At 38.2% G+C, this 27,367-nt stretch overlaps 3 protein-coding genes and 1 long non-coding RNA gene across 4 annotated transcripts in view; 2 read left to right on the forward strand and 2 right to left on the reverse strand.

Moving 5' to 3' along the window:
- LOC147761246 (uncharacterized) overlaps positions 1-27,367 on the forward strand; it is a 381,866-nt gene that overhangs the window by 13,660 nt on the left and 340,839 nt on the right. The window lies entirely within an intron of this gene.
- On the forward strand, positions 2,446-9,091 carry LOC106158568 (uncharacterized). The gene is made up of 14 exons (XM_013534620.2): positions 2,446-2,639; positions 2,974-3,036; positions 3,280-3,381; positions 3,805-3,915; positions 4,203-4,355; positions 4,682-4,789; positions 5,059-5,148; positions 5,822-5,926; positions 6,666-6,764; positions 7,292-7,399; positions 7,700-7,804; positions 8,123-8,227; positions 8,606-8,698; positions 8,923-9,091. The coding sequence occupies exons 1-14, from the start codon at positions 2,486-2,488 to the stop codon at positions 9,078-9,080; spliced, it is 1,554 nt and encodes a 517-aa protein (XP_013390074.2). The 5' UTR covers positions 2,446-2,485; the 3' UTR covers positions 9,081-9,091.
- On the reverse strand, positions 9,325-14,603 carry LOC106154884 (uncharacterized). The gene is made up of 3 exons (XM_087015724.1): positions 14,346-14,603; positions 11,054-13,561; positions 9,325-10,836 (listed from the first exon to the last, which is right to left on the reverse strand). Exon 2 carries the CDS (start codon positions 13,555-13,557, stop codon positions 11,137-11,139), a length of 2,421 nt encoding a protein of 806 aa, XP_086871850.1. The 5' UTR covers positions 13,558-13,561; positions 14,346-14,603; the 3' UTR covers positions 9,325-10,836; positions 11,054-11,136.
- Positions 21,158-26,259, reverse strand: LOC147761247 (uncharacterized). The gene is made up of 4 exons (XM_087015067.1): positions 26,253-26,259; positions 22,741-22,880; positions 22,134-22,347; positions 21,158-21,850 (listed from the first exon to the last, which is right to left on the reverse strand). Exons 1-4 carry the CDS (start codon positions 26,257-26,259, stop codon positions 21,351-21,353), a joined length of 861 nt encoding a protein of 286 aa, XP_086871193.1. The 3' UTR covers positions 21,158-21,350.

Consider the following 27,367-nt stretch of genomic DNA (forward strand, 5'->3'; position numbering starts at 1 on the left):
ACTAGTGATCTATCTAGCTTAACCATTGAAATACCCCAACATCAATTATCTTAATATGGGTCTCCTAAGTGAGAAGGGGTACGTATGTTACTAAACGGTAGACGCATAGAAGGGAGTTTGACCAGCCGAATTGCCAGAAGGTAGGGTTGTTCCATGAGATCCATTCATGGCTTCAGATAATAATAATAATAATAATAATAATAATAATAATAATGCTTGTAAGTACGTTTTATCGGATTCTAAATATGCTTGAAAATATAAAAATAGCTGAGTCACAAATGTTTGAATTTATAGCAGAGTCACCAATGTACGAATGTGTGAGCTAAAATTAATATTCGGTGAAACATAATGGTCAGTGCTCTACCTTAAGTATTTCTGCATGTACATTTGCTATTGGTTACCTCCAGTCGTGTGATCACCATCGGGCCCTGTCCTAGCACTCGGAGTTTCCCCTCGGTGCCGTATCCACTCAGCCTGACTGTGATTCCGGTCGAACTTGAAGTTGCAAATGGTGGGATCTTCAAATGTGCAGTTAAGCAAAACGTGTTCAGTTTGTGACGTCACAGGCTCTACCAGTGCCGTTCCTGAAATGCCGCTGGTTTTGTTCTTATATGCAACAGATGTGTGATTTTGTTAATTTAAGTGGCTATTGAAATTATCGCATAGGCCTACATAACTTACATGTAGATCTTTGGGACTATGGCACAGCTTATTTCAATTGGTACATGTATTCCAATAAATTTTGATCATGCCCTTAGAACAAACAGTTTGCAAAACTTGACTACATGTATATAAAAACATTTTACAGGTTAAAAATACGTAACATGACCAATTTGTCAGCTTATACATACCTATCAAACACGCAATTAGCATCTGACGTAGCCCCATCGACCACGCTTCCGTGCATCCACGCATTTTATCCCACATCGTACTTTCACGAATTCCTCCTCCGTCAACGAGCATTCCAGTTCTCTAAACTGACCTACTCCAATATACTGTATCATCATATATCTGACCTGTCTGTCTTGTTTATTTTGTCTATTTGCTTAATGATGCCGATAATATACTCTCTGACCACAGGGTGCGCTAAAAGTCTATTACTAAAATGTCTAAAGGCAATGTGATTTTGTATTATAATTAAAGGGATCCTGATGTCAGAGGGTACCGATAATACATGCTTTTATCGGCAAGGGGCTTGTCTCCTATTTCCTCTCCTGTCTCATTTACCCCATCCTTCTGCTTTAGTGGCGGCCTCTGTGCGAGCTGTTGATTTTCACGTGGTGGATCATAAGTTAAATGAGTTGCCAGCAAGGCAGCCTAATATACTGTTTGTTATTGCTGTTTAGATATTATTGTTGTAGGGAAACGTTTTTAGAGTCAACTGTTTGAATGGTTTGTAAGTTTGTAAAGAAAGTATGTTGTTCGTAATTTCATTTGATCTCTTTTATAATTGTATGCTAGTATATATTTACTGTATTTCTTAGTTCATTCAGAAGGCTTCTTTTATATTTTACCTTGATTATTTTACTTAAGTTCTTCTTATCATCATTATTGTTTACCTTCAAAATTTTCATTCTTTCAATTCTGTAACTGCTTTTGTTAAATATCTTTTGAACATCGTACAATATTAATCTGTCGATAAATGACTATACTTCAGCCATTCAGAGTCAGCTGTTGAACAGGTGAACTTAACACAGAAATATCACCAGTAAAGCTTCATGAGTTGCGACGAACTTAGAGGAACACATACAATATGAGCGGTGGAATTTTATTCAGCAAAATATTAATTTCCCCGTAGATTTTCCTGTAGATTTCAGTACTTTTACCTTCATCGCCAATGTATACCGTGTCCAAAGCTGCTCACATAATATCTATCCATAAACCCGTTTTTATTTTTATTAGTCGTAGAAGTCTGTAGTCTTGGTCTCAGTTTATATATGGACGTAGAGACGGTGAGTCTAAATGAAATATAAGAAACCCACTTATGGCGGTAAAGTTATACATGTACTTTAAGTACTCAAAAACAGGTTTCATACATGTAGTTTGCTATAAAGTTTTTGAATATATGGGGTAATAAAAGGAGAGAAAAGAAAAACAGCTGAAGTTGCCAGTATTTTGTCGGTAAAGGCCTAACGCGCATTCTATGTCCAAAAAATACCTCGCTCTCATATTTTTTTCTTTATTTCTTTTCGTGTTTCAGATGATCGGGACATAAACATATCCAATGAATATTGACTATTTACTATAGACGTTGACAATTTTAAACATTTATGACGCCGCCCCATGAGCAGAACAATAAGAAGTCAACAATGAGTAAATGGCGTCACAAGGTCCTCTATGACGTCACAGAGTGAAATGACGTAACAGCCATGTCCATCTCTCCGATAGCAACGGCAACTACACAACAATGTGTGCACCAGTAAGCCGATGAGGGAGAGTCTTTTTTCCCTTTTGTGAAATGTTGTTCTTTTAAGATACCAGCAAAATGAATTCGATAGCTGAAGATGAGAGGGACGACACAGTGATTGCTGGCGCAGCACATAAGGCGTCAGGATCACAAGATGGAAGTAAAAAATTAGATAAGATTATCACTTTAAAAGAACGTTTTGAAGATATGAAGGAGCGACGTCTGCTCCCACGTAAGTACATGTATTGCCAGATGTTTTTTTTTTTTTACTCCAACCACGCGTATTCACGCTGTTGTACTGAATTAATGCTATATAAATTGCACCCATATGTATGTATCATAAAAAGGTTGAGAAATAAATGTTTTATCCCCCCCAATTGTTAAATTTTTAAATTTCATGCAAAATCCGAAATTTATGCTAATAAGCGATGAAAGAAATGCGCAGAGTGAAAAAACTGCTATAACAAATCTACTGCAACATTTTTTCTTATTTAAACTTGAAATCTAATCATTCTTGTTGCCCGATGATTTAATACAGATATTTGAATCATATATGTATATATTAGGACGAAGAACAGCTATGGGTTCCTACATTGTTCCGCCTGGAGAAAAACCTCTTACATCACTAGGCAAGTAGTTATCAAAGCTGTATCTTTTACTTTTAAGTCGGTTTATATTATCCCTTTTTTTAAGATTACAAATTAAAATTTTTTAATGTTGAACTATTAATTTCATATGCATATCTTGGCCATTAGCTACATGTTGTTTGTTTCATAAACAATGTTTGTTTATTAAACAAAAAATAATTCTACACCTTTTTCATGCGTTTCTACCATGTGCTCCGATGTTAAACGCCATTTGCTATTTTCCAGGCGACTGCAATCCGTCGCCGTCTGATTATTACCCCAAAGACGATCTGACCAAAACAACAGCGCCTCAGGTATTGATAGTAGGAAGGACACGCCCACCGAAAGGTTTGTTGGAAGTGACCTGAGAGCCAAACAATAGAAAAACCACTCGCGCTTAGAATAAATGAGTATCTGCCCACAGCTTGAAAATACCGTGGGATAGAATAAATAAGGACTACTGAATTGCACGAGGGGAAACTGTGTCAGACTTGGTCTTTTCTGTTTTATATCATTATCAAATTATAATCCATGTATGACTAATTAAGCAAAATCATCGTTTTACAGTGCTGTAAGAGGTAACGAATTCCAGATCATTTGCCAAGTTTTTTTTTTTTTTTGCACTATATAGGTTTTTGTTGATAGTATCATTTCTATATCCAGCATTAAGATGAAAACATTAGGTATTGCATGGCATGTCTTATTTTAGCAGTACGGTCCAGTTTTTAATTTTGTCTCAACTGAATTCAAATGATTATGCTGACGTTCCAGCCAAGAAATGTCCCGGCCCCGCCGACTACGACACCAGCACGGACATGGAGTGGAGAGATAAATTTATATCACAGAAAAACAAAGGAAGGATGTGCATATACGATATAAGAAGTAAATTGCCCTTCTCACCTTTTTATTTCTTATCAGAAATTATCTGTTGCTGCTTATCTTTTTACTCCTTTTATCAAAATCTTATATAGAGAATTTACTGGTATGAAAGTCGAAATTATAAGAGTATATTCAAAATCCTATATTGAATTCAAAATTTTATATAAATTGAAGGTCTACTGATTTATTTAATTTGATTTATTTAAATAGTAGTGTGTCGAATGAACTTCTCTCTCTCTTTCTCTCTTTCTCTCTCTCTTGCGATCTATACCCCATCGTAACTATTTTAGGTGATGCCCACATTAACGACAGCATCGGGCCATCCCGGTACAACAGCCAGTATTACAACTGCGGGACTATGGGTCCCAGGTACAGTGTCCGCGCCCCTGTCGCCGTCCCCGGAGAACCACCCAACAGATTAGTGCAGCCCGTCGACACACACGGTACGTGATTGGTCTGCTTTGTAGTGTAACCATGGTAACTACCCTATGATATCAGGGGCTTTTTAAGTAGCACACAATGTTAAAATATGAGTGATTCAATAATTTTGTAACACACCACCAGTATACTTGTGGTCAGAGTACAGTCGCCAGCCAAGGGAACAACTCAATTGATTGGAATATATAGATTCATTTTTCTATATTTTTTCATCATCATGTTTTTCATCATTATACAGATGAATTAGGTTGAGTCTTCCAAAATTGACAGGAAAACTTTTTTCTAAATTTAACTAAAAATAATAATAATTGGGTCTCCTTTATTTTTCTAGGTGTCAACAACCCAGGGCCCGGATACCGCCCTAGCTCCAAATACTGGGGTCGTGGGCCGGAGAAGTCATTCGGGTGCAGTAGGAAAGACAAGACTGAAGAAGGACCCGGTGAGTGTCAAGATTGGACGCCATATAATATCTAATGTTAGGAAATGCAATTTATTAACGGTGGAATAAAAAAAAATGAGAACGGGGATGCTGTTTTATGATAGTGGAGTACATTCTCGTGAATCATAGAATCTCAATTTACGTGGAAAAACGCGTGTAACATGAAGTAACCACTTGTTCAGTAATTGATTTTTAGCTATAGGTAAAAAGGGGGCCTTACCAATGTGTTGCACGAGAACATAATAAGCTATCCTCCTCCTATTCCCTAGGCCCTGCTGAATACACGGTCAGTGATGAATATCGGGGTCCAGCTTACTCACTAGCTCAACGGTTACCGTCGCCTAAACAGTGGAAAGAAGGTGAGTTTTTACCTTAAGTCCGGCGTACACTCACGCTTGAAAATGCTTCGTTATATACTTTGCAACTTCTTTACTGTTGACGCATACTGTTTACTGGGAAGTAGTAAAGGGTTGTGTGTGGTCCTTTCATTTCCATTGTTAGCGTGTTGACAGTAGATAGTAGCAAACTTAAACTACTCCCACCCTCTTCTTAATTAGCCCAATATTACATACCGTTAAAACAAAGAAATGAAGAAAATATCGTGGTAAAACTGATCCTACACGCCCGCACGTTAGTATACTATCTCTCACATCTCCCCCCCCCCCCGCCCCACATTTACATTATAGATAGGAGAGTGGACTATTCTCAATGACACTAAAATGAAGTTTCGCTAAAAATTGATTAGATATAAATAAATCCCTTTTACATACACACTGGAAATTATAATACGATATGGTTATTCATTATTAACCGCTATATAATTGTCCTATTGTTGTCTTCCTCTGATCTCTATCCCACTTCCAAGGGCAGATTGCAAAAAAAAAAAAAAAAAAAAAAAAAAAAAAAAAAAAAAAAAACGTTAGAAACAATACTTTAAAATTTCAAATTAAACTGTCAAACACAAATGTAATTCAAATTAAATTAATTAATTTTAATTAAACTAGATTACGTTTAGTGAAATTAAATTTTCAGCCACCAGCACGACGGACAACCCCGCCCCTAACGCCTACGACCTCGGCACCACTGTGGGAGAGACGGTCGCCATTTCCATCACAGGACGACCCAAGACCAGAGAAGGTAATCCCAGGAAAGCCGTCATTACCTCCGCCAAGGAGGTCATGTTTTCACCCCTGTTTGTCTGTTTGTCATCAACATAACTCAAAAACTGATGAACCGATTTTGATGAAATTTTCAGGAACTGTCAGAAGTGGGCCAAGGAATATGATTAGTTTTTGGTGGTGATCCGGACCAATAATCAATCAATAATCAGTAGTAATAAAAAAATCGCTGCCTTGGCGGAGGTCTGCGCTCTCGGAGTGCTCTTCTAGTTATTACTATTATTACCTCCGCCAAGGAGGTTATGTTTTCACCCCTGTTTGTTTGTCTGTCTGTCTGTCTGTCTGTCCGTCTGTTTGTCATCAACATAAGTTATGGATGAATTTTCGTGGAATTTTCAGGGTAGGTCAGATATGGGTTAACTTAGAAGTGATTAGTTTTTGGTGGTGATCTGGATCAATAATCAATCAATAATCAATAATCAGAAATAAAAAAAACAAGTTATGGACCGATTTTGATGAAATTTTCAGGAACTGGCAGAAGTTGGCCAAGGAAGAGATGATTAGTTTTTGGTGGTGATCCGGATCAGTAATCAATCAATAATCAATCAATAATCAGTAATCAAAAATAAAAAAAACTAAATCATTATAGAATGAAAATTTAGGGGTGAAACGGCATTGGGTTGAGACTTGCTGCCTTGACGGAGGTCTGCGCTCTCGGAGTGTTTTCTAGTTATGTTTTTTTTTATTTCCCGTTTCAGTGGATGATGGGCCAGCACCAAATATGTACACACTACCAAATATAATCTGTCAATCTCCCACAGCCAAAACACTGGCCTACCGGTGGTTTGAAATAAAAGGTGGGTATTTATGATATGGGGTGAAGGGAATACTCAAGTCGAAAAGTATCATTTCAAGAAAAATGTTTAAAGATATTTGCTGAGAAGTGGTTATCAAGTGTGATCTTTAATCCTTCTGATCATTGGCTATAGTATAGCAGAATATATAAAAATAAGCCCATTCTATGTTAAAACTGATTTCAGTTTGGGGAACTTTAACCTGTACACTGTTTTTTTTTTTTAATGCGTACCTGTATACTTGTTAAAACGCACACGCCCAGTGCCTGTTCTCATCTAAATTAACTGGTCACAACAACAGATGATAAAAGAAGCATTTCTTATCTAATTTTATTTTCAATACAGCACAGTTTTAGGTGAATCACATGCTGACCTGCAGACTGCAGTATTATATAGTCATTGCAGGTTTAGATCATACACTTATATTCAGCTTTGAGAGTCGCCTGATTATTGCATTGACCATGACCAATAAAGGCAAAAAATAAGTTTTTCATCAGAGATTGTCATGTGTTTCCTTCTTTTCAAAACAGAGGCACCGCATCCGAGCCCCGCTCACTATTCTTTGACGGACACCAACCTGAAACGTAGCCCTGCCTACACTTGCGCCAAGAGAACAAGCGGGAACTGTTTTCTTCCGTGTAAGTTTTCACGACGGTGTGGGAATGAATTTCAAAATTACTGCATTTGAATATTCATGTACAGAAAGCATGAAAATTTTTAAAAAATCATTATAATGCTGTTTGACTTTAATCACTCACAGTACGTGATTTTAACCACATTTTTATTTTAATTCTCTTGTATAGTGACACGCTTTTCACAATAAACCACTTAAAAAATTACGGTGTCTAGTTATTGTTATCATACTACTGTTATACATATATGTTCAATGAATCAGGAACTTTGTTGACAATGTGAATTTTTACTGTGATTTTTTCCAGATGAACTATTTGCCCCAGGACCAGGTAGTTACGACCCAAATCTCAAGTATACAGAGTACAAGGCCCCAGCATTTTCTGTGAGAGAAAGAGCCAAGTCTCCTAAACGTAAGTATGTCACGATTGTTTTATTTGAGAGAGAGAGAGAGAGAGATGTGGGATGGAACAGCTCGTTTTCAGTGTGAAATGAAAAAAATAAATCTTTTTGACTATTCCCCCTCAAAATTAGCAAACTATGTGTTTTCATTTCCCCATTTTTTCATCATTATTGAAGTTTAAAACAAACAACACTTTCGGGCAAGTAAAGTTTAAAAAAAAAAAATAAACAAGTAAAAATTATGGATGAACGAAAAATAAATACCCTACATGTATATGCAACGGACATGACGTTTAGAATATCGAAATTATTTTGCACCTTGATTTCAGACCAAGTGCCAGGCCCAGCACATTATAGTATTAAGCTCCTCCACAAACCTGACGCGAAGAAAGCACCAGGGTACACCATGGCCCAGAGATTTGAACCTCCCTGTAGTGAGTACTCTTACTTTTCATACGTCATACTCCTCACAGTAGCCTCGTTCTCAATACTGATATAACATTTATAGTAATTAATCAAAGCTGTGAAATACAGAGGTACTTAGTGTCGAAATAATTTATGATACATTGGGAGCCCTTAATACCATGTTTTGCTTGTACCCGGTACAAAAGTTTTTGTGGTCGTTGTTTTAGTCTTGCTAACAGGACTGCAAAAGAGACGAAGACCCTTGTTTTGAATCCAAAAATGAATTTTACCGTGTGGCATTTTTGCTGTCTCTGTATCAAAATGCGAAATGATGACATGACAACATAATTTTATAATAAGGTTATTTAAACGCCTTAAGAGACAAATATGTCTGACTTCTCTTTTAGGCAAGGTGAGCCCCGGTCCAGCAGCTTACTCTCCAAAGGTCAAGGACGACGGACCCCGTTACAGCATGACAAAGAGGCATCAATTTAATAAGAGTAAGACGTGTTAAATTAAAACTCTTGTCGCATGCTTTGTATATGTTGCTGATGTGCATGCACATGTTCCAAACACTGCAGACCTACAAATGTAATTGCCCAAATATCTTATTTTTCTGGAAATTGAGGACGGATTCATCTATAACGTAAATCAAATATTTTAATCATAAACTTCTGGATAAGAGAAAAACAAAACTTCACACATTTCGAACATTTTCTTCCAGAGTTTGAGACTCCATCCCCGAACGCTTACAGGCCCAAATCCAGCTGGAAATCGCGTAAAGGCAGAGGGTTCGGCCAACCGGTGACACTGAAGAGTCGGTTCAGTCCGTATGTGTACTCTGGTTTCTGCACCAACCAGCTTCGAGATCCGGTTAACTGATTATTACGACATTTACTGATGTTTCTTTTCTGCCTTGCTTTTACGATAACCGGTAGTTTATTTGATTTAAAAAAAAACACAATGCCTTCATCATGCGACTTTGATTTTATTGGAAATGACTATAAAAAGCTACGTTTTGTTGACTCTGTTTTATATTTGAAACTGTGTTTAGAAATAATCATTTAATGGAAAATATAAGAGTTACATGCAACAGCAAAGCGAAGATTAAGGCGCAAAACTAAAATCATGACATAACTATAGTTTTTATTTCCTTGAACTGTTAACATGCATGTTCGAAGACGCCCCATTTTATGTACTATTGTTCCGTCTGTATACAGTGGCAGTAATTTCTTTTAATTGCATATTGATAATTTTGTTCTGCAAGTGCCTTTGTTAACTCTTTTTGAGAGAAAATGTTCTCTGATTATTACTAAATAGTACGGTAGAATATATGCTTTGTCAAATAACCTTCTTATGCACAGGTATATATGATTAGCCAGGGCCGTAGCCTCCGGGGGGGCAGGGGGACAGCTGCCCCCCCCTGGGATTTAGAATTTTCCACACTGGTAGGGGGACACCCCCTCCCCCATCAGGGGCTTCGCCCCCTCGTGTCCGCTTACTGCCCCCCCCCCCGGCATTTTGCTCAGGCTGCGGCCCTGTTAGCTGCACGTAAATACTTTAGAGGTGCCCAAATAGTACCTCTTTGTGTCAAAAGGAATGAAAACAACATGAAATTACAATGAAAGAAAAAAGGAGTGCTCAGATTGTAAATTTGATACCTTGTGGTGTCACAACTTGTTAGTCATTTCACCACATTTAAGGCAATATTTTATGCCCTGCTTATCTAAAAACCGGTTTTCACATCTTAAGTGCAACATCTAAGCGACCCCTATGCCTCTAATGCTTGCATTAAGCAGTGCATTCTCCACTTAAACAAGAAAGCCAACATATGTCAGAGACAAGTGCAGCTACACACATCACTAATAAAACATTATAGTCAATGTATGCAAACTCTGACCATAAATGACTCCTGTCACCAAGGACAGCGTTGCGGCAAACAATCGGAATTCAGTAATCACTTTACTATAGTAAATGACCCTAACAAAACTGCTGACTTCAATTGATATACCAAAGGAAAGGGTTAAAAACGGAAAAAATATTTGTGAATTTTCGTATAGGTATTTCCTTAACAAAACAGATACTATGAACAATGTTTTTATGTGCTTTACAGTATGTCATTTCCTTGAAGCGCAAAGACCGAAATTATAAACATAGTCTAAGGCTCTATTCCCATAGATTTTAGAGCGATCTATCCCCGCGGGGAGTCTCACTAGATTACTTTCAGATAATCCGACTTAAATGTCCGTCCCGCCTACTACAAGCTGTAAGAGGGTAATTAACTTTGGTGTCCGCCCGGCTGACAGCTATTTAGCGTGAACCCCCAGGGAGCTAGGTCGATCTAAAGTAGGTCGATCTAATCTATGGAAATGGGGTGTAAGAAGTGTCTTTCTGAAAAAAAAAAATGAACCAAATAAATTCTTAAATTGAGTATTTTCAAAATATTTGCCACCAAGGTGCATGTCTTTGATTTGTGATCTTCCAATGATTTTCCACCTAAGTGCATCGTCATGCATATTTTCAAGTTCTTTCGCAGAAAGGTGTTTTCACTATTTACCTCTATTTTTCCCCAAATATGCCTCATAAGAACAAGCGTTATATACAAAATACATGACAAAAAGTGTTATTGAACCTCTATCTATCACCCCATTTCCATAGATTAGATCGACCTACTTTAGATCGACCTAACTCCCTGGGGGTTCACGCTAAATAGCTGTCAGCCGGGCGGACACGAAAGTTAATACCCCCTTACAGCTTGTAGTAGGCGGGACGGACATTTAAGTCGGATTATCTGAAAGTAATCTAGTGAGACTCCCCGCGGGGATAGATCGATCTAAAATCTATGGGAATAGAGCCTATGACCCATTTACCGCTTTAAGGCATATACTTGAAAAGGTATAGCGCATTATTGGGCTAACATTTCCACTCTCCAGGGTGATCATTCAAAACGAAATTTAAAGTTTTCCATTTCTCCATTCTCTTTTTTCTTCATGAGGTACACGTGGTCGATCTCTGCTTCATCTGACAGCATGGTCCTCCAGGTTCCTTTCAGGTAGTCATTGGAGTGGATGGTTCCCGCTGGGGCGTACACTGTATGACGAACTGGAACCTCAAAGGCAGTTAAGTGGATTTCATCCTCCCCCGCAAACTTGCCTATGACGAAAACTCCGGCATCTTCGTGCAAGGGGCAGTCCAGATGGGAAAACTGGTGTACCTCTATCCCAGGACCGCGGTCTTCAACGTAGTCTTCTAGATACTGGTTCTCGTACGTGAAGTCTTGGATCCCATGCCTGTACAACAGAGACACCTTCACCTGCTGTGCATCGGCAAAACTGCATCCATAGTACCGCAGTCGCTCATTTGTAGCCAAATCGACGGCAATGACGTAGTTGAAATCGTCGGGGAAAAGTAGCTCTCCCGATTTCCCAGGCACACCGCTAGAAACCCAGCGAACACCTTTGACAGCTGTGTACTTGGGAACGATTGGGGGCAGATCACTGAACAGTGCGATGTCTTTGAGGCTGTATTCCCCGGGAACGATATCCGCAACCATGTTGTCCTTTCCGGTCATCACGGCTTCGCCAGATGCACCAAGTCGGCGGAAACTTGCAAACTTTTCCCATCTATCACGAATGTATTCTTCCAATTCTCCGGCGGCTGCCTCGTCATATTCTTCTTTAAGTTCCTTATCCAGGAGGTCGATGACGTCCACTTTTGGTGACTGTGTTCCTGAACTCGCTGGTGGTTCCATGTTCACTCCAGACTGTGCAAACAAATTTTCGAAATCTGCAAATGTAATTGTATCACCGTCTTTTTTATTCAACTTGCTGAACCCAGCCATCAGTTTGTCAAGTCGGGCGTTCCTCTTCTTTTCCCAGTAGTATTCCGTGAATTCTTTGAAATCAAGTGTTCCAGAACCGTCACGGTCGGCCTCCATGAAAGCAGCTCTTAGAGCAGCTGTTCGTTCACCCGTCTCTTGCTCGTCTAACACATTCCTCATAAAATACTCTTCAAACTCCTGGAAAGAAATTCGCCCATTTCTGTCCTTGTCTATAGTATTGTAGACCAAGTTGATTTCTTTCTCTGTCAGGGTAAGACCAAGACCTTTGAGGAAAGTGGAAAACTCTGTGGGATCGATCCACCCATTTCCATTGGTATCCACTTTCATGAACACGGCTTTAAGCTTATCTTCACCCTTCTTTAGCACGTGTTCTGGGACTTCGTAATTCTTTTTAGCGAATTGCCACCCCGTGCGCCTTGAAAGTGGTTGATCTTTTACAGTCGGGTTAACCTGGCCGTTTACCATATCTTTTGTTGTAGCTTCAAGCACATCTGCCCGTATGTCAATGTCAATATCGGACGCAGATACGGGGCTAGTATTCTTCGCCACCTCTCGCCTGCGTTGCCGTTCCTTCAGCATCTTTTGCACTGGGGTAATGTTGATTTTGTAACTGTCCATCACTTCTTCAAGGCAATGAAACCAGTCGGGACCTTCTCCGTCGGTTTCCCCAAACTCGTAAATTGCCGAATCATCTGTAATCATAAAGCATCCAGACAGCTTCTTGAAGAAGCTTCGGTAATCGGGCACAGTTTCCATCATCAAGTTCTTATCAATCAAAATCTGACCCTTCTTGAAGCTCCTCCCTTTTTCAACCGGTGGTTTTTCGTAAAATTCGAGACGATCGGGTTTCAGGATGAGCCATATCTTGGACCAGTTTGTCCAGTTTCCTATTCCAGAGCAGTTTTTCGAACGCTTGTTGATCCACCCAGATTTCATGACCTCTTCAACCAACCATTCATGTATGTGTTTGATACACATATGAACAGAAGCCAGAGGAGCCACGTGAAAGAAAACTCTTTCCAACGTATCCACGACCTCCTGGAACGTAGACCCCGTGGTCTTGAAATCACACTGTATGGTTTTCCAGTTCTTGTTGAGTTCAGACGCGACTTTTTCGCAGAGCCACTGACTTTCATCCTGACAAACAACTGGAGGATAGCTACCCTGGTCGGACAAGCGGTTCACGATTTGCCAGAGACAAAAAAGATCAGATTCTTCTAACTTACTTTTATATGCCTTCTTGGACAATTGCCAGCATGCTCTCTCTATGTCGTTGAAAAGTACGCCTATGGGAACCCCCTCGTTCAGTAGTGATTTACAAACAAAAGTTTTATAGGTGTCGAAGGAGATGGAGTCCCCTTGAAAGGTCTCATCAAACTTGTGTTCGGAATAATGCGTCGACTCAAGAATGGCAAACTCGGCAGTGATTTTCTTTAAATTCTCCCGGAGAAGCGATTTTGAACCTTGGTTCAAAGCATAGGCGGCTTGCCACACGCATACCAATTGTTCTCCGGGCATTATTCTAAAATAAAGAGAAAAATATTGCGAAAATGTATTGTATTGTCAACCGTGTATGAAGTTACAAGTTAAAGTCGTCAGTGTTTCGTCTCTACAAAATCACTACCCCCACCTCACTTTCGAAATTGGACATTTATGCACTAAAAACTAATTTTCCTCATTTAACAACGGGGCGCAATGTTAATAATGAAGCTTGCTTCACATTAACCGCAATATGAACAGACACCGCAAGTATGATATTTAAAACATTATAAACATGTAGTTCGATATTACATCGCAATACACCCGTGAGTAGTCAGTGTAAGTCGCTTGAACGCACAGACACGGTTGCAGACAGAAGAGAGGAGTGCCCCTCTTATAAAAGAAATGCACGTGCAGTTATGATTTGAAGTGCCGGTCGTCGGATACTTGAACTCTACTAATGATGCTATTTGTATTGACAGTGTGTGTGTGTGTGTGTGTGTGTGTGTGTGTGTGTGTGTAAGAGTAGTTGTGTCTGCGCAAGCTATTTTGTTATGTGTACGTGCGTGCATGTCGTTTTTGTACATTTGAATTGGGTGACTATATTTATCGCTGAGGCATGTCGTTGTATACATGTATGTTGTGCCACGGTGCATTTCTCGTATACCACAACACGATTCAGTTTTCTCTTCATAAAGATCCCCTTTCAATGATATCTCAGCTAAGTAGCCTCTTAATCCCCCTACGTTTTAAAATTTGTCGTTATGCTGTGTAAATTCCTTTGTTAAGTCTACTGTAATAAGCCACATAAAACACTGTTCGCCTACCTCGAGCAACAAGACGGAAAGGCCCCGTGTATCCTTCTTCTTTGCGTCTAGGTGTGAGCTACACAGACAGGCCGGTTCAACTTGTTCCGCACTAAGCAGACTTAGCTAGGAAGGAGAATAAAGAACATATATAACAAGTGAACTATCCTGTGTAAATGGCCTCATTGAAGGGACAGAAGTAGCTACCTTGTAATAACAATGAATGAAAAAATAGGTTAAGTCAGGTCACTGAGGTGTGGTGTAAAGTTTAACTCGCGTTCCTCTGATGGGATGGGATTCAATCTTATAATGTGTTCTCGTCCTAATAAAAAGTCGTTCTGTTTAAACGTTTCGAAGCACAGCTGAACTAGTGACGGTTATACTTTCAAAATGCGACTCCAAACGGTTTCACACACAGTAATTAGGGGCCATATTAATTCTGCAGCTGTAAAAACTTATAGACATTTTGTCTGCTTTCTCTACACAATTTATCGCTGCTCCGTGGTGCGTAAAACTTTGTCATTTGGGTGACATACACTCACACACACAATCACGCGGACTTCTGCCTTTTTACACACTTGGAAATAAAAAAAATAGCGACTGTTAAAACAACTCCTTTTAATTTCTGTGCGTTGTTTCCCCTTATTTATTTATTTATTTATTTATTTATTTATTTATTTATTTATTTATTTATTCTATTTTTGCGTTTTGAAACAGGGTTCATACATTCATAAGGAACGCGATATTCCCATCAAGAAAAAACGGAGCACATAGTCACCTTTTACGTTTTTCTTTCAGACAACGAACAGACTATATTTAGTTGGCGGAGCAGTCACTAATCAGATCATCTAAACTGAATGGGGCCTAGAATTTCTTGTAGCACTCTGTAGATATCAGATTATTATGAATAATCAACGATGCAATAAGACGACATAAAAAGATACAAAAGGCCCCATGACTCCACCGTTCAGCTGGCAAAAATACCGAACACCGCTACCCGTGCATAGGTTTTATTCAAAGAATACTTTTTTCCGTTAATGGATATATATAACAATGAGTTATGTTCATTTCTCATTTTTCACTAAATCCATCGGTCTGAAGTCATGCCATTAACCATTCTTAAATTACATCACAGCGTATTCACTCTGGGCTCCCTGGGAGATATTTCTCCTTTTATAACCTTTTTTGTTAAGAATCTATTAATCAGACCGGAGCGTACGTGCATAACGTTACGTATCCTTTCTCAGGTTATACATACTTTTTGATAATGGGCTCTGCGTTACGTGGAGGGGTTACAATATTGGGGAAGTAAAGGACACGCGTAGGCCCCTATATGCATCTGGTTCTGCTTTTATTGCCGACTGGAATGAGCAGGGCTCAGTGAATTACTTGTACCGTTAACTTTCTCGATGTTGTTGCCCTTGAGCTGCGTGCTACAATAAACTGCAAAACGTTTTTTTATCTAACAAAATTGTGAAATTACGGTGTCTTACATGGAGCTCCAAAGTATGGAATGCATCTAATTTTTTTGCTGCATATACATCATTAACATGGGTTGGAAAATTGCCTCTTTATTTCTATTCCGTGAAATTGTCCTGTTTCCAAAGGAGTCAGTGTGTAAAATAACCTATGCCAGGGAGTGGCCTAGAATAATCATTTAACTACTTGTCCTACTAATTCAATTATTGCAGTAAATATGCAACCTCCTTCTCTATCACAATCCAATTCTTATGAACCTTATACTCGGTGAATAGGGTAAATGCAGTGAGCACGCTATCAGGTCAGCTGGTGGCACCAATTTTGACTTGCAGCTATCCTGCACCTGTATGATTATCATGCCATTTTGTACGTGAAAATAATAAAAAAAACGTCGACGATTTCAATAAAATTACATTACGCAGATGAAGAAATCGGAGGGGCAAGGGTGACTTGCCCCCGCCCCCGCCATTTCGCCCCTTTGAAGTTATTGCTCAGTTGTTAAAAGCAGGTCATAATATTACTTTATAAACTCATGCTGCATGCCATATGATTTTGGCACTTGGGTTTTGAATCGATTTTGCCAAGAGGTTATATATGAGGACACGACCATCACTCTTTTAAACTTGGCATCAGTCATAATCGCAGTGACCTGGTGGGTTAAATGTCAACCGGGCCCCCTCCCGTCGCTTTCCCCTTCCACTATTATACATGTACGTTGCTTCCCATGCTTCCCATTTATCAGTGCAAACTTTTTGTAGCTACGACACAGGAATCACTTGTCTGTATGTAAACGCACATGTATCTTTATTTGAACTTTTGACTCAAATGAAAAATAAACTGCCCTTTCAAAGGCATACTTTAGAGCTAATTGCTGATCAGGATTGCAGCACACCAAACACATTCTAACGCTCAGCCCGGTAAAAATAGGGGAGACCGCACTTGTTGGACCCCGAGTGCAACTGGTGCCGGTCTCCCCTACTTATACTTATACCGGGCTGAGCGTTAGAATGTGTTTGGTGTGCTGCAATCCCGATCAGCAACTAGTCCCGGTCTCCCCTAGTTTGTGTCGTTGACTGACTTTCACAACTAACACAATTCTAAATCTTTATCTTGTTCACCCAAATGTATGGCAAAATGGTATGTCAATCTTCATTTGAATGGAACTCAGTTTGGAAGAAAAATTGATAGAATTTGTCACTTTAGACCAGGTACACTTTTCGATTACTACATTTAATTGTCTGTTATTGCTACTGCAATTTGCACTTGTACTTTACAGCCAGAAGGACAACTTTGTCTCTACTTTTTCTCTGTTAAATATCGTAAAATGTTGATTGGAAAGGCACAGCCGGACTAAAGTAAATTGTGTCGTTGAGTGACTGTCACAACTAACATCTTAATATGTTTTATCAAAAGTTTGACGTAGCTCAATAGGAATGTATTTCCAACGCTATGATTGATTACAAATCAATATTCATAGCGTGTCCGATGGCACGCAATCCATGATAAGCAATACTTCGACATTCTCTACGTGCACAGAAGCATGCATCCTCACGGGTGTTAGGATTTAGTAAATATCATTGTACGCCAGTGTCTGTATTATTGGATGCGTTTATCGGAAACTCTTTCGACCTCAACAGATAAGAAACTGATTTCGCTGGCCGCCAACTGTGGATAATTAATAACACTTTAGAATTAATATCCGAAATTGCATGTTCAGTGCCCGATACCAACTTCATGTAATCGTTCGTCTTGTTTAAAAATTAAAGTTTTTAGTACAGAGCGGGGCTTCTAAGAAAAGTTTCATAACTGCTTTCGTTCTTTATTTTTTATTTTCTATTCTATTTTTTTTTACTTAGACCTAATTGCTAAACAACTCCAATCGTTCTGGACAAACATGCCTGTATTCTTCTTATTTTCTTTCCCTATGTCTATGAATATTTCAACCTCTCCTCTCCATAAAGGAAATGTACAGGTTGGAGTGTCTATGGCCCATGCAGCTACTTACATGTATATAAACGGAAAGGGATATTTAGTTTTGGGACAAGGCAGTCAAGGAAAGGATAAATAGTGTCATGATTCGATATTACTATCGATACTCCTCTATGTTCTCAATTGTCAGTGCCTGTGCCCGGAGGTCCTCTGGGTAAAAAAGAGTCTAAAATTCTCAATTAGATTCATTTGGCAATTGGACAGTTTTGAATTTACATAGGGCGACTTTTTCATTTTCACACAAACGAAGGCTTTAAAAATGTTTGCGAATAGTTCGCGCTTTGCCTCATTCTTTTCTTCAAAAAAATTGTCACTGCTAATATTTTTGATCAGTAATGGAATTCATAAACACATGCAAAATAATTATTCATTCACCATAACAGCAGAAAATTTCTCATAGACTAGGGTTGGCATCGCCAACCAGATAACAGCCAAATTAATAAATTTTGTGCACAGCTTATAGCAGTGCAGTCACTGCGTGAGCTACTTTCTATCATGCTCTTGTTTACGATTTGATTACAGTTTGGAAGCGATGAATGTCAGCCATCGCGTACGCAGGTTGATGTTACTTCAGGACAACTCGTGACCTAAGGCGACACAGACAAGTAGTAGCAGCCCGATGCTGGAAAGTCAATAAACAGTCTTAATGGGTTGCACGACACGATGAACCTTTCACATCAGGGTTGGGTTGATTTAAATGATGCACTGTTAAATTCTACCAAAGTTGATTACTATTAATCTGATGAGTCTGTAGCATGTAGGCAAATCCAATGGATTTATTTTCAATGAGCTACACAGTCACACGCACAATTAACGTACTACATACCCTAAAGGTTCGTTGAGATCAAAAGTTCACTCAAATGTTAGGATAAGACAAAGAAGCGTGCCCGCTGAAGGGGAGTCAGCTCGCCAAAGTCATGTAAATGATACCAAGTTCACGCTAGAAATATTCGTATACGCTCAATGTCAGAAGAGGACGAGCGAAGGACAAGCTGGTAACAGCTTGTCACGTATGCAAAGACGTGGATAACCTTTAAGATTGAATGATTTCCATTGTATATGTATGGTATTTGTATGTGTGGTATTTGGCAGAAATTAGCTGCTGCATTTAATACTTGGTACAATCGTGCATTTTACACAAGCTAACACTTCAGTAATTATGCAAGGAGTGGGAGCCACGAACCCATTTTAACGTTGATCGACATATACACAGGTAGATAAGTAAATGAATGTATGCATATTTTTATAAAATATATTGTATTAAAATATATGAATTCGAAGCTGAACGTGGTATTTTAGGGAAAATATCACTACCCGCCCCCTCTATGGTTTTAATTTTAGACTCGTCCAAATGAAGTCGAGACGATACCAACACACTCGCTCATTCTCAATATTTAGGACTATTTGAAAAAAAAAAAAGAGAGAAGTGAAAGATGCAGTTAAAGAAAAAATTCGCAAGTTCTTCTTTTTCTACATCTCTGAAGAATGCAAGTGATACATCTAGATTTTGTTGAAAATCATTGAAAATTTTTAAATTCATGCCTTGCTAGTGGCGTGAATTTTCGTATTCAGTAACGAGGATTTTAGTCTGTTAAATAACGAAAGTTAAAATAACAACCCCTTTAGATATTCTTTTATAATTTTTTCCAAAAAGCACTTACAAATACAGGAAAATTCTTTCTCTTTAAAATTTCCTAAAGCTATTCCTTTTTATTATTTCGTATTTACTTTTCAGAAGCTTTGCAGAGCTTTGAAATTAACAGGAATATTTTTTTCTTGAATTAATGTATACATGTATATAGAACTTAACAAGAATGATATAGTCCAATGGCAAAAAAGTATTCGAATTTGTACCCAAAATCATGTTTTCAATACCGAATTTTACATTTACTTTAATTTTATCAATTTAGATCAATATTTATTACTCCCTCCACAATTTGAAATTAATCCACAAGAGTAAAATGTGTGTTCTATATCCCCAATTATTTTAACACCTGTCTCATACCAGGTTTAAAGTATACCGCATTGTAGCCTATTTTAATTTTACTATTAAACCGTAAGGGTAAGGTCCAAAAGCTATGTTTATAAAATTTCGCCCGTAGACATGAAGCTACTTGTCACTTGTATCAGATTTACTGGAGGGGGGGGGGGCGTCAAAAAGACAAGATAGAGCCTGAAAAGAACATGAAAATAGCCACGCCACCGTATGTTTGTAACCTAGCTTTGGAAGCTTCCAATTAAGTTTTTCACCAGACCTCAGGGTTCATTGAGAGCTATTGTTTTAATTAGATCAAGCATACATGATAGAGCTTAGACCCAGGGTTCTTTGAGATCTTTGCTTTTAAGCAGGTTGGTCACACATGATGGAACTATATTATAAAATGCAGCATGTCAAAAAATTAAATTTTAGATAAAATTCTAGCCCAAACTGGTAAGCAATGCAGCTGCTCTAAAAATGGAGAACATTTTGGGTGTGTTGTAATATTTTCATTTTATTATATGGACGTATCTATATTCCAGAGTTGCAGTCACCCAGCCCAGAAGTGACTAATGCATGTATAACAGTAGCAGCATCTGATTTTTTCAGATATTTCTTATAATACGATCCGTCATTGGTAGTGTAAAATCAAAATACCATTAATGTTTTTTGCATGGGGGATGTTTTTGCCAGACTTGCAGCTATTTTGAGTTGAGGGTTCAGTGCAAGGAACTTGTTTAGAGGCTGAATAATAGTTAAAAATCAGATTTTCTTCAATTTTCATTATCTTTAATTTGTTCGAGATTAGCCAACCTCCGAGGTCTGATATGCAGTCGACATTGGTATTCAGTGACAAAGCGTGATCATCAATTTTACAAGATGTGTGCGATTTTGTGTCGTCTACATAAAAGCTCCAAGAGGTAAGTGTAAACACACAACATTAGAGGATCAAGAACATTGTCACGAGGAACTCCAAATAAACGCTGTGGGAGTTCAGAAAACACAGCATTTACCTGTATATTTACTTGATGCACTCTACCAACAAGAGTTTATGTTTATAAATGTATTCTAGGGCTAGCTCTGGGCTCTTCAAATAAAATCCTTTTTTTTTTTCTGTGCACTATCACACACCTGACATCTGATCGCCCAAACTGCTGAACACTGCACATTAAGCATCGGATGCAACTCCGGAAACTACTTTCATTTGAATTTTCCGTCAATCGCGGTTTAAGTAGGTGATGATTTCCACATTGTCGAGTTTTCCCGGTTAGCGATTACGTGGACCATATTAGTCTGGCGCCCCTTCCTGAAAACCAAAATGATTTTTTCAATAGTTTCAATTTAATTCCTAACGTCAATAAAATAATTGACCGAAGTATCTTTTAAAAAACACTGTTTTGAAATTATTCTGTAGTCAAAATGAATTGGTTTTATATCCTTTTTGAAAATCAATTGGATACATTGTCAAAAACAAAAAAAAAAAAAAAATGAAATAAATCCTATCAACTACGTCACAGAATGAAACACCAGAATTTACTCTGAATGCAAAACAACGGGAAAGAAAAATAAATCAAATTGTGTCAAAGGAATGAAACCTTGGTACGCAATGCAGAAGAACTGAGAACCCACGAGTCTGAAATGACAATGAATTTAAATGCATACCATTTGATGAACAAAACCACTCCCAGTGTTACAATTACTACAACAGCTATCAGTCCTGCTGTAACCCCGCCAACAGTGGCCACCAACTTTCTTGTCTCTTCTTCTTCTTTAACCTTTTGTCTGGATTGGCCAGCAGCTTCCCCAGTACTCTTTTTGGTAATGGCAGGGGTAGTGACATTACTCGGCTTTGTAGACAGACTTGTTTCTGATTTCCCATTTAAAGTGACCGGCTGCGACTCTGGGCTTGCTGATGGCTGAATAGATTGGTATGTAATGAATTCTGAAGGTGAGCCAGAGGCACCAGCAACTAAAGATAGTTGCCCACTGTGGATTGGCATATAGTTTGAGACATCGAAGTTTGGTGGAGCTGAAGATTGCTGTTCAGTTTGTGACGTAGTGAATGAGCTTGAATCTAAAACTGTAAAAACAAACAAACAAACAAACGAATTGCATGTGTGTGTGTGTGTTAACTTAAAGCGATTGAAATGTGTTTGAATGTAATTTACACGTCCACTTAGAGGTGAACATTAAAAGTGATCAACAGGCTTCTTTGTTAACATTCAAGGTTTCTCTCCTACAATATTGAGAAAGGCAATTAAATTTAATTGATCAAAATAAAATGAAAGTTTTTGTTTAAAATAAAGGAGGGATCGCACCTGCGCTTAAGTGCACAGACAGAAAGAGAGAGGGATGCCACTCACCTGGCGTTATCACAAGTCTAAATCCAGATCCAACAACAATATCATCGCTGTGAAAATGAATGTAAATAGTACTGTGAAAGGTACCATTGGCTGACGTACTTCCACAAAATGTTTCGAACTCTCCAAAATGATCCGTTAACTTTAGATAGTCAAAATGGCAGAATGAGCAATACTCTTTGTCTGCGTCTAAAGAATCTATCGAGTACTCCAGAACCTGAAATCAAGGAAGTGATGCTATACTGCTTGTTACAATTTTATAGCAAAAAGTCACCATAAAGCAAGAAGCGCCAGAGGCACCTACACCTACCCTAATATGCTGTATTTTACTGTGACATAGTCATAAAGATATAAAATCACCGCTTACAAGTAATAACGTTGCTACCCACCATCCTCAGCATAATTGTGGTTTTGAAAAAAAATCATGCGTTCACACAAATAACGCTCATCCCAGTAACACAGACAGAAACACACACACACACACACACACACACACACAAAAACGCTTAACCTGCCGTGCTCGAGCGCGCTCACTACCGTTATTCATTGATACGCCGGAACCATATGGAACCCATTTTTTCTAGTCTATTTATACCTATAAAGACCTCACCTCTCCGTTTGGGGCGTTCACTTGCCAGTGACAGTCCAAGTTGTGTGAATACGACCCATTTCCAGGCCAAGGGTCTATGACCACCGGGGCGGTCAGCACAGTGGGGTTCGAATATGGTGGGCAGACGTGTCCTTGGGATCCTAGAGTAGAAGTCGATAGCAACAATTTAAACACTACAGAAAATAAAATGGTTGTTTAAAAAGATACCCCAGACCAGGTTGTATTAATATCATTTATTTCTCAGTTCATAAATGATAACAGTGTTATCTTGGCTTTCTTTTCATTTAGGGACACAGATATACAGTACACATTGTACTTACAGTAGTCTACTGCGCTGGAGTATCTACTGCGTTTTCGTACGGGTGAGACAACAACCATTATTAGAGTCACCTGGTACTGTCCATTTAAAAGAATTTATCGATTTCACATTGAAATTAATAAAAACCCTATGAGAGTAGGGTTTATCCAATCCCCCTATGCTTTGTTTGATACACACGTTTTCACGTTGTGGAAATAAGTGTGCGGTCACTACTGAATAGGTTGAAAACTATGTTGATCATTTCATCGTTCATCGTCGACAAACCTCTAAAGTTCATATACCTGTAGATAAAGGTTTGGGAATGACGTGGGTTGTACTTACGTCTCAGGAACACACATTTCAAAATACTCCAAACCGACAGGACTCATTTTTAAGATATATTTTCCTGAATTAATGATTTTATCATGAATGGCATATCTCCACTAGTAGTAAACTTACATGAGTTTATAATGAAGGATTAGGTACATTTTTAGACACCAGTATATCATCAAAAATTGAGAGGCCACCAGGATCTCTTTACAATTTTTAAATTGTATGAATTTTAGTGTTTTTTTTCTCTCTTCTTGTCCGGCATTACATGTCCAAGATCTATCACTTAAGACACAGCACATTTGCCTTCGAAGACACGCTTAAACTGTCCAAGAAAACGTTCAAGGAACGGTTGGAAATAATGTTAAGTGGATCATATGCCGGCTGAAGAAAGCAGCAACAATGCAAATGAGCCGCCATTCTTATTCACTGTTTATATGTAAAATTCACTGTCAGGATATCTTATAAATTATGTAATGTTTACTTTCAAAGTATTGCATATTGAAGAACATAAATGGAACCGCGTAAAATTACCGATAGTGGTATAATCTGTTCAAAATCATTCTTCAACTAGAATAAAATTGATTTTTATTTGGATGTGAAAAGATCTTGACCATGCGTTATAGCGCCATAACCTACCGTTGGCATTATTTTTTTAAAGTTGACCAACTATGCTGATCAAATGAAAAATTAATATAACGATAAATATTATAATATATAAAAACATCGTTTGAGAAGTAAAAGGTCATTTGCATTGCTAAATTTTAAGGAATTTTCAAAATACACGTAGCTCTGATAACAGATAAAAACTCATCAAAAATGCCAAAATTCAACTTTTTTTGCATTATGAAGTTCAAGTTTTACATCTTGCATTTGCCAGCTTATACATACCCCTGTAATAACGGCGCGGGTTTGTTTTAATTAATGAATTCGGATACACAGCTTACATCTACCAGCAATTCGATTGCATATGGCTGCCGGAAGGCAATTAAAAGAAACCCTTGAACAAGCAACTTTTACACCATAAACACCTGCCGGTGAAGCTAAGACAAAAGCAAACATTGAAAAATGATCCAGGTATCCAGGTAACACCTTGTTAATAATAAGTGACACACGCTGGGATTTAACTTGTTATCAAAATCTTCTCCTATGTTTTGATATACATATTTATATGGGAAACTGACATGCATACATAAACAGACGGAATACTAGTACTCTCATCTAAATTTAATTGAAACACAATTGTTTATTTAAATGCCCTTACCTGTAATAAGAAAGAAAACTACTACATATTGCAATGCAAATATGTCCCTGCTGCAACTGAAACGCCTCTCTGTCACACCCTGCATGTTTGAACGTTGTTACACTGGGTTTGAAGCTATGCTGCCAAATCACCACTACATATAATTTTTCGTGTTTGTAGAAACAGGATATAAACACTATTAATCAAAGACCTACAGAGGTTGTTGCATGACATATTCATCATTCACGGTGGTTTCTCCATGCAGATAGCAGTGACGGAAAAACAGTGATAACTGTTTCTGTTGCCCTGCCCATAAATTACTCGTACATTCAAAAACACATTACTCGACTGATTTTCCTATTCAGTTACCTGTCAAAATAATCAATATATATATATACCGACCATTAATTATTACTACTCTACTACAAACACGAACTTGTTTTGAGAGCCCTTGCATTCAGATTTATGCTGCAACATAAAATGCCTATTGGTTATTTTATTTTCATTTTTGCGTTTGTTTATTTGTTTGTTTATCATTGCTTGATATAGAAATGCTGAACCGAAAATATATATTCCTTTTTTGATTGTACAACCGCAGGAATGCATTGGTTTAAAAAGGACACAGTTTAAGGAAGCACTTGTGTTGCACTTGTCTTGTGTTTCCAAGATTTTTTACTGGAAACGTAGAGAGGAAACAATTTTTTCTGACTATACATTTGTGACATTGCATTTGTAATGGCCGAAGCTGACGAATTTGCTAGGGCTGACGACTCAATTTAAAGTATCTATTCGCCATTTGAACCAGCTCTTTTATTAAAAGAGGAGCTACTACGGTAGTAAACTATCGACCCCGATAGTGACACAAATTTATGTTTGTATGATATCGGTTTAGCATACCGAGAAGAAAGCCAATCTGCACAATCAGAAATTAATAATAGTGTGGATGTATCGTTGTTTAATATAGACATTTGATATGGCCTATTTTAGGAAGTCAGTTTTAAAGATCTATTGATGATCTTTACATATATTCGTACAACTTAAGCTCGATTTTTCTCACGACCATTGATTGATATGCACAGGGACCATATTTATCACAACGACATAAAGAATATACCTCTCGGAGTCTCTGTCCGGGGTGTTCAATTGTCAGTGACAGTCCAAGTCGTTAGAATACGAGGAGTCATCTCCAGGCCAGGGGTCTAAGGTCACCTGGGCGGTAAGCTAAGTGGGGCTGGGAACTGGTGGGCAAACTTGTCACTGGGATCCTACAATGGAAAGTTGAAAAAACACTTTAAACACAAAATTATGGAAATTTTATCTCATTCTGAGTGTGCAAACATACATACGTGCAATTCAAACCGTACATGACGTACATGTAAGTCTTACGACCCGTTCGTCTGCGTTCATTGTATGAGCAAGTTTTTCTCATGCTTTGGTGCTATACACTAGAGTGTGACAATCTTTTTGTACAGAGAAATGACTGAAAAATAAGGCAGCTAGGTAATACCTTGCGGGTATTTAATAAGCGAGGTTATTTACTTTGATGTTAAAACCTATAGCTCGGCCTTGATTTAGGAAGTGGAATGAAAAACTTTACGTCGAAATTTAAATTAACGCCTATAAAAATTGAAATAGTCTTACCTGTCATTGTAAATAAAACGACTACTTATTCCACTGCAGAGAAGCCCTTGCTGTAAAAAATACGCCTCTCTGTCACACCCTTGTTTGTTATTTCAATTTTAATAAAAATTTGAAATACACTGTATGTATTTTTGGTGTTTGTACAAACAGCGCCTAAACTACAAGATAATGGTAGATTTATTGAGAGTACTGTGACAATCACTTTGCAAAAATTGCAACAAAAACATGGGCTTATATGATCTCTACAAATTTAATAGGGTATAGTAATAATTATGCTACAGATATTATATGTAGCACACCTTACAGTACACCAATGAAACACTGCATGATCAACATGAAATGAAAATGCTGAATATCAATTCCAACTATCAAAAATTTTACTCAGTTACTTAAAAATACAATATTTACTGAAAAGTCACAATAACAACTAAACAGAAATAAAACATATTGTGCTGTTCTTATTTTAATAAAAAAAAAATACATGTCTGTACAACTTCAATCCACTAGGCTGCAATCTTAGATTATTTATTTATTTATTTATTTATTTATTTATTTATTAGACTCCTATTATTATTATTATAACGTTGATCTACGAGTAAACAAGTAAAGCCTCGGTCACAACCGGCCGTACGGGCTCTTACGAGCTGTTTGCGTTCAAATTTTGCGCAGAATCGCACGTCCCACGCAAGTCCTTACGCAATTTCCAGTTCGCAGACAGCCCGTAAGCACGTACGGAGGATGTTGGACATGCCCAAAAGATTCTACGAATAGCCTGCGAAAAGCGAGGCGGCAAGCGTAACTTACTCCCCTCGCACGGAGTTAGCAAGAGAGACGCGCGGTGTGCAAGACGCACGTCGCAAGCAATGAAGGAGCAAGTGCCCTTTGCGTGTTGAGTAAGGCGCACGTCCTCACAACTAACGAACAAAGTCGAGAGCACACCGGGAATGCGTCGCACGTGCCTCACCCCCACGCCTGGTGTATAAAAGGCGTGCTCACGACGCACGCTCGTGTCTTTGCAGTGAAAGTCGACTGTGTTATGTGTACAACAATTTTCAAATTTTTGCTCAATTTAGTTTCTAATATGCCTCAAAAAGGCAAGAGAAAGAAGTTTACAT

This window comes from Lingula anatina, chromosome 6 (assembly GCF_051362555.1).
Source record: "Lingula anatina isolate TDL-2025a chromosome 6, LinAna3.0, whole genome shotgun sequence".
NCBI lineage: Eukaryota > Metazoa > Brachiopoda > Lingulata > Lingulida > Lingulidae > Lingula > Lingula anatina.